Source organism: Oncorhynchus clarkii, chromosome 4, assembly GCF_045791955.1.
Source record: "Oncorhynchus clarkii lewisi isolate Uvic-CL-2024 chromosome 4, UVic_Ocla_1.0, whole genome shotgun sequence".
Taxonomy (NCBI): domain Eukaryota; kingdom Metazoa; phylum Chordata; class Actinopteri; order Salmoniformes; family Salmonidae; genus Oncorhynchus; species Oncorhynchus clarkii.
The window spans coordinates 56,049,164-56,064,818 of NC_092150.1; the positions used below are offsets into that span (position 1 = coordinate 56,049,164).

The 15,655-nt window shown below is 42.4% G+C and overlaps 1 protein-coding gene across 1 annotated transcript; it reads right to left on the minus strand.

Annotated features, from left to right (window-relative positions):
* Positions 1-1,487: 1,487 nt before the first annotated feature.
* On the minus strand, positions 1,488-8,680 carry LOC139407733 (serine/threonine-protein kinase Nek2-like). The gene is made up of 9 exons (XM_071151587.1): positions 8,585-8,680; positions 7,636-7,853; positions 4,003-4,243; positions 3,394-3,476; positions 3,178-3,302; positions 2,721-2,954; positions 2,274-2,328; positions 1,983-2,059; positions 1,488-1,699 (listed from the first exon to the last, which is right to left on the minus strand). The coding sequence occupies exons 1-9, from the start codon at positions 8,678-8,680 to the stop codon at positions 1,488-1,490; spliced, it is 1,341 nt and encodes a 446-aa protein (XP_071007688.1).
* Positions 8,681-15,655: the final 6,975 nt, after the last annotated feature.

A 15,655-nucleotide genomic window follows, 5' to 3' on the forward strand; every position in this document is an offset into this window, starting at 1 on the left:
ATGAACTTCACAGGGTGATGAATGTGCAAAGTAATGAGTTTGATGATCCTTTCCAATAAATATCGACTTGTCTTATTCTGGTGACATGAAGATCGATGCTTGGCTGCAGTTGAACAAATCCAAATAATATCGCTCTCATCCATATTAATCTCCTGATGTAGGTAGCCTACCCGCACTGTATCTACTAGTTGATAGCTAGAGGAAATTATTAGGGCACGTAAACACCTTAATCGGCGTTCCAGCTGTGCATTTGATCTCCGTAAGTGCTAACGACAGCCGAGCGAGCCTATCACTTTAGTGCGAGTGGAATTAGTTCCGAACTGAATGTATGCGTCTAAGTCATTTTCACATACACATTTTATATGTTCGAAATCAGAATCATTTATGCTTCCAAAAATAACATGATCGCTGTGTTAGAACGTTTATTTTGATCGACATTCTGCATTTGCCAGAGTGCCATCTGGTATCCTGATTTCAGATGTGTCCATGTAAACAGGATTATTAGGGAAATCGTTATTCTTGCAAACCATGTAAACGTTTTAATCAAACTATTATATTAATTTGACTATCCACAAAAATTGCATTATTGTGTGCATGTAACCGTACTCAATCAACAGATAAACCTTACAAGGTGAGAATGAGATCACTTGCATGTAACATAAATCTTTCATTTAGAAATAAAGAGAATGTACATTCTTCAACAATAATCAATCTCTGATTACATAGCTTCCTCTACAAGAGGCCACTCACCCTTACATGTTATATTCCCAAATCATTTACATGGTCACATTTCTTTGCAAACTGCTGAGAACATAAAATGAAACATTTAGAAAGGGTAGCAAGAGCTGACCATCATGTAGCCCTAATCAAAATGCCCATTTGAGATGAATAGGAGACAAGCCAAGGGCAAAGGAACAATAAAAGACAAATGTCAATCAGATAACAATTCCACTGAAACAGACATTTGTTGGGTCACCAGTGTCTATTTTTAACAGAAAACAATGGCCTCGACGTTTGCCAACCCTTCCCAATTCCTAAACTCATATTTGCAAAACATTTACATATTTCCAGCAGTGTATGTGGGAGTGGACACCCATTTATACATCTCTAGATACTGTACCAACACAGCCCTTGAAATATATGTTTAATGCCACAGTATGTACAAAGCATCATAACTTCAGTGCAATTAAGTCTAACATCGACACATTTGAAATGTTGAGGTGGAAAAAACAAACACACCACTAAAAAACATATATTTGGTGTCCAATATTTAGCCATTTCATCACAGTACTATCACTCACACTATGATACAAATAAATTAAAGCTACACATTTTCCCTAAAGGGTGTGACCACTAGCTTTCAGTAGCTCTAAAACTCTCTATTAGTCAGAAAGACTGAGCAGAGACCAGTAGCTTCTGGGACCTAGCTCAGACATCCATTCACATGACACTGATAATCAGGCCCTAAACAGCAGGCTCTCCTGGTGCTAGCGGATGCCTAGGATCTGCCTGCTCTTGAGCTGGTAGTTCCTCTCCACCTCCTCCAGGGCCTGGGTCCGCAGGTTGGCTGCCTGCAGCCTCCTCTTCAGCCCCAGCTCCTGGCTCTTCTCACTCTGCTTCTGATCAGGCCTCTGGTTCTCTTTGCTGTCTCTGGCAAAACTGATCTTCTTTTCAGGGGGGACATTCTCCTCTCCCACATCTAAGGGGGCCAAGATGGCAAAAAGTTACACATGTTGAAAAGGTTTTATTGAGCGCTACATTATGTGCAGATAAAATACCCTCCCATAATATGTTACCAAAACAATTCTCAAGTTCGTAATTTGCCCAGAGAAAAACACAGGTGTCTTAAAGTGACCTAAATTTATTCCCTCCCCTTTATTTGATCTGAAAACATGGCTACCCTATATCATATTGTTCAACTTCAATAAAGAAGCAAAATCACATATCCTCCCTTTTCCTGGTTTTTCGCTTGACACCCATACCCATGTCATTGGAATAGAGTGGTGGCAGGGTCTTCTGCTGTTTTACCAGGTTGCAGCTCTTCAACAAACTCTCCGCTCTGAAATGAAAATAAATTGTTGGGAGTCAAAATAGAGTATAGCCAACCCTCTTGCAGTTTTATAGCAAGGAATGCGATTATGACAGCAAAGCGTGAAGGAAAGTAGCATTAACACATCTTGGAGGACTAAAGCCTTAGCATTTAGTCTAATGTGTCATTAAAACAGCAGTTTTCTGCATTTCAAGTGAAGTGATCCAAAGGAGCTTTGTTTTACCTGGCAAGTTTCTCATTCGATAGTCTCTCGTGAACACAAAGCTCCTGCTCCCGCTCTGTAGGAGGAATATATATATTTTTGATTTTATTTAACTAGGCAAGTCAGTTAAGAACAAATTCTTATTTACAATGAAAGCCTAATTCACCAGAGTTACAGCATAAAAATTCCACAGATTACAAACAATTCAGTCTATATACACTCAGTAGCATAGCTAGTGACACATTGACTACAAACAACAATCATTATAGATGTTTCAGCAGTCCACACCAAGCAACACTGATTAAAAGAACATCCGTGTTCCAACACCAGAGGGGTCTCATCTGTGACTCTGACATTATAGGGACCAGGGTTGGGGTTGAATCAGTTTTCAATTCAGTCAACTTAAGTGAATTGAAATTTCAATTAAGAACAAAATTAAGCTTAATCGTGATAAGGGTAAACACTCACGCTCCAGCCTCTCCTCGCACTCCTTTAGGGCCTTCTCCCTCTCCCGCAGCAATTGCTCCTTGAGCCTCAGCGCCGCAGCGGTCGGGGAGGTTGAAGACCCGGCTGGCTTTGGGTTCTCTGGATTAGCCGAACTCCTCCAGTTGCGCGCCTGCATCCTCCTCTGCTCATCGGCGACCACGTCCACCAACAGGCTGCTCTGGAGAATGGACTCCACCGAGGGCCTCAGGTAGTCCTGGCAACGAGGCACAACAACAGCCAAATCAACAAAGAGTAGAATGGTGGGCAGGAGGGATTAAAATCTCTTGACATTGAAATTGTATTTTGAGCATAATAATGTGCTTGGCGATGGAGACAAATAATGATCTCCTCAACAGGTATGCTGCAGTGAGGAGTTGCTCACAAGATGACTTGAACTTTAGATGAAGATTTTCTGTGCCGTGAAACATATTCCAAATCTTTAAATGGAGCATTCTGGACAGGAGTGTGTTCAGCTCCTCTGAGTACCGGTAGGGGATCCTCCTGAACTTCCCCTCTCGGATCTTCTCTGCCAGCTCTTTTTGGTTATAAGCTGTGAAAGGAGGACTTGATGGAAGAAACATGCGTCAGACTGTAGTCTAAGGCATTGACTGAGGGATATTTAGTAAGAATATAGATGACCGGTAAGGTAACTTACGATAAGGCACAGAGTTCATACAACAAGCATCCCAGGGACCAGATATCCGATTTCTCATTGTAGGACATGCGATTAATTTGTTCCTGTAAAATATGGAATTGTCCACACATGGACAGATTGATTAGAAAACTTGAGTATGGGGTGGGAGGGAGGGGGTGTTGTATTTTTCTGTACCAATTATGTTGATTGTCCTGTTTGAAAATGGGCAAATCCATATGAATTGCATTACTTTTTGACAGCCTCCCTTTTGATTTAAATATACATTTCCATACATGTTTGTCCATGGAAGAAGTGGTCAGAAAGTGACATTTTGGACCTGAATGTCAAAACATTCAGGAAATAGGTGCTCAAAGTTGACCCATTTTGCATTCTCCACCAAACCATGAGACACCATGTCTTCATCAATGGAAAAGATAAACGATTGAGTTTGATATAATTTAAATGCTTTCAAATAGTTGTCAAACTACTTTATAATTTACCCAAATCCAATAAATGTGTTTAAAAAAGAAAGAAAACCAGAGTATCTGGTTGAAAAAAAAAGTTTTACTTTTAAAACCATAATCATAGGATTCCCAATTCCCAAAGCCTTTGCTTTTGCTATTGACTCACAGGCGACATGTAGTAAGGGGTTCCGACGAAAGTCTTAGCGAAACTGGTGTCATGGTTCAGGATTCTTGCGAGACCAAAGTCACCGAGCTTGACATTTTGCTTGACATCCAGGAAGATATTGGCGGGCTTGAGATCTCTGTGCAGCACTGTGGCCCCACCATCGCTCCGGCGATGGCACTCCTTCAGTGCAAGAGTAAGCTGTGCCATGACTCGCATGATGAATTCCTCCTCCAAGTAACGCCTGGCCAGCAGGAACACAACATGCACAGAGTTACCAACCAACACGCTTACCTTGAACATGCCAAATGCAATTTGTATTATTCTTTTTAGTCATGACAACCCTCAGAGTTTGCCTACAGGCTGGGAGGCCAGTGTTCAACACCCACAAAGGGTGGGTATCCGCCGTTCGCTACCTAGGTGTCAGAGAGGGATGGCCATTGGATATACAGTGGGGCAAAAAAGTATTTAGTCAGCCACCAATTGTGCAAGTTCTCCCACTTAAAAAGATGAGAGAGGCCTGTAATTTTCATCATAGGTACACTTCAACTGTGACAGACAAAATGAGAAAAAAAAAATCCCGAAAATCACATTGTAGGATTTTTCATGAATTTATTTGCAAATTATGGTGGAAAATAAGTATTTGGTCAATAACAAAAGTTTATCTCAATACTTTGTTATATACGCTTTGTTGGCAATGACAGAGGTCAAACGTTTTCTGTAAGTCTTCACAAGGTTTTCACACACTGTTGCTGGTATTTTGGCCCATTCCTCCATGCAGATCACCTCTAGAGCAGTGATGTTTTGGGGCTGTTGCTGGGCAACACGGACTTTCAACTCCCTCCAAAGATTTACTATGGGGTTGAGATCTGGAGACTGGCTAGGCCACTCCAGGACCTTGGAATGCTTCTTACGAAGCCACTCCTTCGTTGCCCGGGCGGTGTGTTTGGGATCATTGTCATGCTGAAAGACCCAGCCACGTTTCATCTTCAATGCCCTTGCTGATGGAAGGAGGTTTTCACTCAAAATCTCCAGATACATGGCCCCATTCATTCTTTCCTTTACACGGATCAGTCGTCCTGGTCCCTTTGCAGAAAAACAGCCCCAAATCATGATGTTTCCACCCCCATGCTTCACAGTAGGTATGGTGTTCTTTGGATGCAACTCAGCATTCTTTGTCCTCCAAACATAACGAGTTGAGTTTTTACCAAAAAGTTATATTTTGTGTTCATCTGACCATATGACATTCTCCCAATCTTCCAATCTTCTTTTCATCCAAATGCTCTCTAGCAAACTTCAGACGGACCTGGACAGGTACTGGCTTAAGCAGGGGGACACGTCTGGCACTGCAGGATTTGAGTCCCTGGCGGCGTAGTGTGTTACTGATGGTAGGCTTTGTTACTTTGGTCCCAGCTCTCTGCAGGTCATTCACTAGGTCCCCCCGTGTGGTTCTGGGATTTTTGCTCACCGTTCTTGTGATCATTTTGACCCCACGGGGTGAGATCTTGCGTGGTGCCCCAGATCGAGGGAGATTATCAGTGGTCTTGTAGGTCTTCCATTTCCTAATAATTGCTCCCACAGTTGATTTCTTCAAACCAAGCTGCTTACCTATTGCAGGTCTACAATCTTGTTTCTGGTGTCCTTTGACAGCTCTTTGGTCTTAGCCATAGTGGAGTTTGGAGTGTGACTGTTTGAGGTTGTGGACAGGTGTCTTTTATACTGATAACAAGTTCAAACAGGTGCCATTAATACAGGTAACGAGTGGAGGACAGAGGAGCCTCTTAAAGAAGAAGTTACAGGTCTGTGAGAGTTAGAAATCTTGCTTGTTTGTAGGTGACCAAATACTTATTTTCCACCATAATTTGCAAATAAATTCATTAAAAATCCTACAATGTGATTTTCTGGATTTTTTTTCTCATTTTGTCTGTCATAGTTGAAGTGCACCTATGATGAAAATTACAGGCCTCTCTCATCTTTTTAAGTGGGAGAACTTGCACAATTGGTGGTTGACTAAATACTTTTTTGCCCCACTGTATGAACAGTGCATTCGGAAAGTATTCAGACCCCTTGACCGTTTCCACATTTTGTTACATTACAGCCGTATTCTAAAATGGATTACGTCGTTTTCCCCCCTCATCAATCTACACACAATGCCAAAGCAAAAAAACAGTAAAAAATCAATTAAAAAAATGTTTGCAAATTTATAAAATCGGAAATATCACATTTATATAAGTATTCAGACCCTTTACTCAGTACTTTGTTGAAGCACCTTTGGCAGCGATTACAGCCTAGAGTATTCGTTGGTATGACGCTACAAGCTTGGCACACCTGTATTAGGGGAGTTTCTCCCATTCTTCTCTGCAGATCCTCTCATGTTCTGTCAGGTTGGATGGGGAGCATCGCTGCATAGCTATTTTCAGGTCTCTCCTGAGATGTTTGATCTGGTTCAAGTCCAGGCTCTGGCTGGTTCACTCAAGGACATTCAGAGACTCTCCTGCGTTGTCTTGCTGTGTGCTAAGAGTTGTTGTCCTATTGGAAGGTGAACCTTCGCCCCAGTCTGAGGTCCTGAGCGTTCTGGAGCAGGTTTTCATCAAGAAGCTCTCTGTACTTTGCATCATTTATCTTTCCCTTGATCCTGACAAGTCTCCCAGTCCCTGAAATACATCCCCACAGCACGATGCTGCTACCACCATGCTTCACCATAGGGATGGTGCCAGGTTTCCTCCAGACGTGACGCTTAACATTCAGGCCAAAGAGTTCAATCTTGGTTTCATCAGACCAGAAAATCTTGCTTCTCATGACCTGAGAGCTCTTTAGATTCCTTTTGGCAGACTCCAAGCGTGCTGTCATGTGCCTTTTACTGAGGAGTGGCTCTCGTCTGGCAACTATCATAAAGGCCTGATTGGTGGAATGCTGCAGAGATGGTTGTCCTTCTGGAAGGTTCTCCTATCTCCACAGAGGAACTCTGGAGCTCTGTCAGAGTGACCATCGGGTTCTTGGTCACCTCCCTGACCAAGGCCCTTCTCCCCCGATTGCTCAGTTTAGCCTGGTGGCCAGCTCTAGGAAGTCATTTAAGAATGATGGAGGCTACTGTGCTCTTGGTGACCTTCAATGCTGCAGATCTGTGCCTCGACACAATCCTGTCTCGGAGCTCTACCGACAATTCCTTTGACCTCAAGACTTGGTTTTTGCTCTGACATACATTGTCAAAGGTGGGACCTTATATAGATAGACAGGTGTGTGCCTTTCCAAATCATGTCCAATCAATTGAATTTACAACAGGTGGACACTAATCAAGCTGTGGAAACATCTCAAGGATGATCAATGGAAACAGGATGCACCTGAGCTCAATTTCAAGTCTCATAGCAAAGGGTCTGAATACTTATGCAAATAAGGCATTTATTTATTTTTACTACATTTGCATTTTACTACAAAAATTCTAAAAACCTGTTTTCAATTTGTCATTATGGGTTATTCTGTTTAGATTGATGAGTAAAAATGTGAATTTAATACATTTTAGAAGACAACATAACAAAATGTGGAAAAAGGGAAGGGGTCTGAATACTTTAGGAATGCACTGTATACATGGATGGACAAGGAAACCAAGGTAAACACGACAGCACAAAATACACACACCTTTCTTTGATGCATCTGGTGATGAGGCTGGAGAGGTCGCCGCCTTTGCAGTGCTCCATAACGATGTATAGTGTAGTGTTGGTCCGATCTATGATGCGGTCATAATATCTCACAATGTTTGGATGCGTCAGTTCACGGAGGAGGTTGACCTCGGACACCAGCATTTGCTTCTCGCTCTCAGCCATTGTGCCGTAGTCCAGCGCCTTCCAAACTAGAATCTATGATGAACCCAAACACCGCAAAACTAAGCATTTATTGATTGGCCAAATGTTATTTAATTTCTAAGGTTTCACAGGAAATGCATGGAATAAAATGCTTTTGACGTTGGGAACATACTTTAAAGAGGGAAAATAAACATATACATTGAAGGCTAGGTACTAACTTGTTTTACTTCAAATGCTGTATGGTTCACATACATAACGTTAGTTATATGACACCAAATCCTTAGTTGTAGGTAAACAACATAGCTTATGATTTAGTTTTGTTCATAGATATCGGGAGGTCTGGTGTGCCCCTTTCTGTTTATTGAGGTCATTTTTGGAACCCCTTTTTGGCTCACGAGCCCAGAAGCTAACGTACCTGGCCTGGTGGCTTACTTGGTGAACTCAATGGAGTTGAGTTTATTACGCTAGTGGCCATGTTAACTAACGTTAACTAGCTAGCTAAAGTAAGCATAACGTTAGCTACACAAAGTCGAACCATATATTCAATTAAATTCAATTGACTTTATTGACATGACAATTTCATTATTACTTACATTGTCAAAGTATACATATCGAAAAATAAAAATAAACAAAAAATATACATTTATATAATATATATATATTTATATATAAATAAATTCACTAACGTTACTGTAGACAGGTTACATTTACGTTACATTTGCTAGCTTCTAACGTTAGCGAGCTAGGTACAGTACAGTGCACGCTGTAAAAAGCAAAACACTTACCTTCCCATCAGATTTCCTCCGTATTTTCTGACATTTGCCATAAGACCCCGTTCCTATGGTATACAACACCTTATAATCGTCAACACGAGATGGCATTTTGGCGAAGCTAGCTAGCTAAATACAAAGTTTGCATCCAAGGTAGCTACTGTAGCTTACTGTAACGTTACTGTACTGTACTTAGCTCACGTAGCTAGTTGCAGGTGTTCAGCGAAGGAGAGCAACAACTTTACTCTGGCAATGGAAATATTTTGTACGTTTTCTTTCCTTAAATAATGTTAGCAAATGTAATTGCTGGCAATATATCTTCGATCACTTATTTATAAATTACAGTGATTTGTGTAAATGACGGTTTAAAATTGGTGCCTGAATTATTCAATGTGGTTGGTCCGCATTCAGAATATTCTGATTGGCTGGAATTAAGATACAACCTGCAGGTTGCTAAGCATCTGACACCCGCAAGATCTGGCGCGGGTATTTTAAAGAGGAGGAATCTTATATGCATGTCAAAATTAAAATGTACTCATGTAATTTTAAAAAAAGATCACAGAACCCAATGTATAAATCTAAAATCTTCCTTACTGATTACGCTACTCTGTGTGATATAATCTCACCACAAGGTGGCAGTAAAAGCAAACTGTACTTTTATTCTCCCCCAAGGTGACCACCTCCATGCAAATAACAACAAGTAATTGCCCGAGTGGTGCCACACATTGATAACTATTATATCAAAGTACACCTTGTCCATCTATGCAAGTTAGAATAGAACAAAACAGAACATAATAGAGTATAACAGAATCGAATAGAACATTACCAACGATGAGATGAGATGCACAATTGAAAGCATCCTGCCGGGCTGTATCACCACCTGGTATGGCAACTGCACCGCCCGCAACCGCAAGGCTCTCCAGAGGGTGGTGCGGTCTGCCCAACGCATCACCGGGGGCAAACTACCCGCCCTCCAGGACACCTACAGCACCCGATGTCCGAGGAAGGCCAAAAAGATCATCAAGGACATCAACCACCCGAGCCACTACCTGTTCACCCCGCTATCATCCAGAAGGCGAGGTCAGTACAGGTGTATCAAAGCTGGGACCGAGAGACTGAAAAACAGCTTCTATCTCAAGGTCATCAGACTGTTAAACAGCCATCACTAGCACATTAGAGTCTGCTGCCTATAGGCATAGACTATAACTCATTGGCCACTTTAAGGAATGGAACACTATCCACTTTGATAATGTTTACATATCTGGCATTACTCATCTCATATGTATATACTATTTTCTATACTATTCTATGGTATCTCACTCACTTAATAATGTTTACATATCTTGCATTACTCATCTCATATGTATATACTGTATTCTATTCTATTCTACTGTATCTTAGTCTGTTCCGCTCTGACATCGCTTGTCCATATGTATATAGTCTTCATTCATTCCTACTTAGATTTGTGTGTATTGGGTATATGTTGTGTAATTTGTTAGATATTACTTGTTAGATGCACTGTCAGAGCTAGAAGCACAAGCATTTTGCTACACCCCCAATAACATCTGCTAATCACGTGTATGTGACCAATACAATTTGATTTGAACAGAATAGAATAATGCCTGGTGCCACAAATCTAATAATATATTGACTAGGTCTATATTTTCCAGTGTCAATCAAAAATATCATGACTTTTGTGAACTATATTTGTATAGTATTTTCATCTTTAAGATTGTAACAACAAACGTCTTCTGTCAGTCTAGTGGACATCAAGAGACAGACAGCCCTCTTGGATGTTTTTACATATGGCTAATTGGCTTGAATAATTTTCTGCTGCTTAGCTTGTCGTTGTGAAACAACATTGGGCAGCCAGACCGAGTTCTCTGTCTGTACACGGTCCCAGAGCAATGCTGAATATGAATATCACTCTGCACTATAAATCAATGTTAGGAGAGCAGTGTGATATAAATTGTTAGCAGTTGACCTCACATAGCAAAGGCTACATTAGAACGTGATGATACCCCACAACAGAACAACTCATTGATTTACTGCCTGCATTGTCAGGGAGGTTGTTTGCAGTTTGTACTAGAAAATTATCCTTCCCATTCAATTGACTGGGTGTAAGGTTAGGTGGGCCAGCAAGGCTAGATGAAAGGCAGCCATGAAATCTGCAGAGCGTTTTAATTACTGTGTGGTTGAAACTCGATACAGAGACATCACACTTCACCCGTGGATATCAATAGCCTTTTACCTGGGTCGTATTCATTACTGCACACTGTGGCAAAATGCTTTTCAATAAAGAACAAAAACAAACGTTTCTTATTTTACAAGTTCAGGTATTCATTCCCTGTTTCAGATCATTTTTTTCTGTTTGGTGCCTAATGAACATGGTCCTGAACTTGTCAGTGTTCATGATCTCATCATTGCCATCATATCACCAAGCATCTTGCCTGTTGTGATGCTCTCTGTGAACAACAGGGGTCCACGTAGAGAGGCTAGTTTGCAGCAACAATTTCTAATTCCAATTATGTTTGTGCATGTACTAGTCCCAAAAAGGTCACTGACACTAGGGCTGTTTCCATGGCGCCCTGTCATGCACACAGGGGAGGCTAACAGGAATTGAGTTCCAGCAAACACGGTATCCATCCTCAGCGGAGTCATGTGATCAAAAAAAACCTCTGCAGAGTCCCGCTAGGGGTTATTGCGGTGACAGGCGTGTTCAAATTACCCCTGTGTCACTCGCCTCTCTTGTCACAAGTTGCTGACCCACGCACGTTAGGAGGACACGGCAGGGCTCGGGGTGTGGTGAGAAACAGTCAGTCTGTCACCACAAAGGTAATTTCCTACAGAACAGCTACAGTGCCTTGCGAAAGTATTCGGCCCCCTTGAACTTTGCGACCTTTTACCACATTTCAGGCTTCAAACATAAAGATATAAAACTGTATTTTTTTGTGAAGAATCAACAACAAGTGGGACACAATCATGAAGTGGAACAACATTTATTGGATATTTCTAACTTTTTTAACAAATCAAAAACTGAAAAATTGGGCGTGCAAAATTATTCAGCCCCTTTACTTTCAGTGCAGCAAACTCTCTCCAGAAGTTCAGTGAGGATCTCTGAATGATCCAATGTTGACCTAAATGACTAATGATGATAAATACAATCCACCTGTGTGTAATCAAGTCTCCGTATAAATGCACCTGCACTGTGATAGTCTCAGAGGTCCGTTAAAAGCGCAGAGAGCATCATGAAGAACAAGGAACACACCAGGCAGGTCTGAGATACTGTTGTGAAGAAGTTTAAAGCCGGATTTGGATACAAAAAGATTTCCCAAGCTTTAAACATCCCAAGGAGCACTGTGCAAGCGATAATATTGAAATGGAAGGAGTATCAGACCACTGCACATCTACCAAGACCTGGCCGTCCCTCTAAACTTTCAGCTCATACAAGGAGAAGACTGATCAGAGATGCAGCCAAGAGGCCCATGATCACTCTGGATGAACTGCAGAGATCTACAGCTGAGGTGGGAGACTCTGTCCATAGGACAACAATCAGTCGTATATTGCACAAATCTGGCCTTTATGGAAGAGTGGCAAGAAGAAAGCCATTTCTTAAAGATATCCATAAAAAGTGTCGTTTAAAGTTTGCCACAAGCCACCTGGGAGACACACCAAACATGTGGAAGAAGGTGCTCTGGTCAGATGAAACCAAAATTGAACTTTTTGGCAACAATGCAAAACGTTATGTTTGGCGTAAAAGCAACACAGCTGAACACACCATCCCCACGGTCAAACATGGTGGTGGCAGCATCATGGTTTGGGCCTGCTTTTCTTCAGCAGGGACAGGGAAGATGGTTAAAATTGATGGCAAGATGGATGGAGCCAAATACAGGACCATTCTGGAAGAAAACCTGATGGAGTCTGCAAAAGACCTGAGACTGGGACGGAGATTTGTCTTCCAACAAGACAATGATCCAAAACATAAAGCAAAATCTACAATGGAATGGTTCAAAAATAAACATATCCAGGTGTTAGAATGGCCAAGTCAAAGTCCAGACCTGAATCCAATCGAGAATCTGTGGAAAGAACTGAAAACTGCTGTTCACAAATGCTCTCCATCCAACCTCACTGAGCTCGAGCTGTTTTGCAAGGAGGAATGGGAAAAAAATTCAGTCTCTCGATGTGCAAAACTGATAGAGACATACCCCAAGCGACTTACAGCTGTAATCGCAGCAAAAGGTGGCGCTACAAAGTATTAACTTAAGGGGGCTGAATAATTTTGCACGCCCAATTTTTCAGTTTTTGATTTGTTAAAAAAGTTTGAAATATCCAATAAATGTCATTCCACTTCATGATTGTGTCCCACTTGTTGTTGATTCTTCACAAAAAAATACAGTTTTATATCTTTATGTTTGAAGCCTGAAATGTGGCAAAAGGTCGCAAAGTTCAAGGGGGCCGAATACTTTCGCAAGGCACTGTATTGTGGAACCAGTTTCCCTCTGTCTGTAAGCCAGCCAGGAGTGGTGGGGTGCTGAGTGTGAAGTTGACAACCAAAACAACAGAGACCATTGGAGGGCGCTAGGGGCCCTTGGGAGGCCACACTAGGTGTCACCCATCCTTCTGAGGACCAGCAGCTGGGAGGGAGAGACACAAGGGATGCCACCTTGCAGTTCCCCTGAGACTCGAGACGGGTCTCTAGGTCTTGTGTGTGTACAGTGGGGTCGGAAATGATTGCATTCTCATTTAGACGTCAAACCCACCACTGGTGTGTGTGGTCAAAGAGCTCTATTTTCATGTCATCTGACCAAAGCACCGGCTCCAATCCAAGTGACAATGCTGTTTAGCAAACTCCTGGCGTTAACATTTGTTGGATGACATGAAAATAGAGCTCTTGAGCCACACACATCTGTGGTGGGTTTGGCATTGAAATGTACTGTAAAACATGGTGGGGATCTTTGATGTTTTGGGGCTATTTTGCTTCCCCTGGTTCTGGGGCCCTTACCCAGTACCAGGACATTTTAGCCCAAAACCTGGTTGCCTCTGCCTCTGAAACCTTGGCTGTAAGTGGATCTTCCAGCAAGACAATAGCCCCAAGCGCACATCAAAATCCACAAAGAAATGGTTAATTTGCCACAATTAACCATTTTGCAATGGTCATCCCAGTCTCCGGACTAAAACCCATTGAAAACCTGTGGTTTGAATTGAAGTGGGCAGTCCATAAGCGCAGACAAAGGATATCAAGGATCTTTAAGGAATCTTCTGTATGGAGGAATGGTTTAAGATCTTGGCACGGTAAGGTATTGAAAACAGGGGTGTCAATCATTTTGACCCCTACATTTCTTAGAAAAAATATCTTACTAAATCTCTCTCTGAGCAATTGTAATAGTATAAAATAATTTCCCTTTTTTTTTTGAGCATACAATATAGCTCAGTAAATGATTTATTTATTTTATAGTCTTTTTTGTTCATCTTGTGTGTGGGTACATTTGTGTGTATCTGCCTGTCTGAACGTGTATCTGCACGTGTGTGTGACTGTATGTGTGTAAATGTGTATGTGTATCTGCTTGTGTATGTGTGTGTACAGCACACGTGCCTCATGGAAGAGTTGGTGGTTCTCTGGTGTCAGCGGGCGTCACACACAGGAGTAATTTAAGTGAGGATGGCAGATTAGCGACGGTTGGGGGAGCCGGTGACTGCAGTATTCATATGCCTTCTTCCCCTCATGGTTATTTCTGTCCCCCTCGCAGGTCACCCTGGCCTTCTCCCACCACAGAAGCAGTTTTAGTGTTTGCGGACTCAAGGGGAGATGCCACGAACCACAACGTTCATCAACCAGACCAGAGCAGCTGAGAAATGGAACCCCGAGGAGCTATAAGGGTGCAATTGCAGCCCCAAATTCAAGGCGTTTCTGAATGTGGGCATTCCTGCATATGTAGGAACCCCTCTTTATACTTCTATTGGTCAATTTTTAAGTTAGGACAGGCGGGAGACGGGGGCGCTCCAGTACAGTAGGTGGCATTAATGCACAATACTGTTGGATGCCAGCCGCCAATAACCCCCACAGAAGGAGCGGGGGCGACAATGGTAGCTAGCTAAACGTATACCGGTACACGGTGTCCTTCGCCCCCACCTGTTGGGCACTGCTTTCCTGCAGTTCTGTTAACGACGGTGAGGATTGGTGTTTGGCAGGCAGGAACGAAGGACACTGTTTACTAGCTTAGCCAGCTAGTCCTAAGGAGGACTCCGGTACACAGCAGGTGGGGGTGACACCGTGTGCTAGCTAACTAGTAAGCTAGTTAGCAGATGGTGTCGCGAACTATCAAGCTAGCTAGAACACGGTGCCGCCCTAGCCTCCCGTCTGCTGTGCTAGTGGGAGGCAGAGACGACTGGAAGACAGTGGCCTTTATTTACCTTTTGACCCACATTCAAAAGTGTCACACAAGCATGAAGATGTTATTCACATCAGGTACGGGGTAAAGTTTCCCCTATAGGTACAGATCTAGGATTTCTTTACCCTAAATCAAACCTTCACCATTAGTGGGGGGGAATGCAAAACTGACCCAAGATCATCTCCTCGCCTCCCTTCCACCATCACTCCAGCTGCTATTGCGATGACATGCCAGGCTGCCCACTCTCTCGTTCCCCGCTTCAAATCAAATTTGTCAATGCGCCGAATACAGGTGTAGACCTTACAGTGAAATGATTACGTACAAGCCCTAAACCAAAAATACAGTTTTAAGAAAATACAACAAAAAAAATAATTTAAAAAAGTAAGAGAAGAAAACAAATAATTAAAGAGCAGCAGTAAATAACAATAGTGGTGCTATATACAGGGGCACCGGTTCAGAGTCAATGGTGTCGAGGTAATTATGTACATGCAGGTCGGGTTATTAAAGTGGCCATGCATAGATGATAACAGAGAGTACCAGCAGCGTGGGGGGGGGGGGCAAATAGTCTGGGTAGCCATTTGATTAGCTGTTCAGGAGTCTTATGGCTTGGGGGTAGAAGCTGTTTAGAAGCCTCTTGGACCTAGACTTGGCGCTCCGGTACCGCTTGCCGTGCGGTAGCAGAGAGAACAGTCTATGA

Excerpts from the sequence above, each read along its gene's own strand:
- LOC139407733 (XM_071151587.1), bottom strand. The coding sequence starts at position 8,680 with ATGCCATCTCGTGTTGACGATTATAAGGTGTTGTATACCATAGGAACG. Across the intron at positions 7,854-8,584 it reads GGAGGAAATCTGATGGGAAG|ATTCTAGTTTGGAAGGCGCT; the intron begins GTAAGTGTTTTG and ends GGTTCATCATAG. Across the intron at positions 2,329-2,720 it reads GTGCGAGGAGAGGCTGGAGC|AGCGGGAGCAGGAGCTTTGT; the intron begins GTGAGTGTTTAC and ends TTCCTCCTACAG.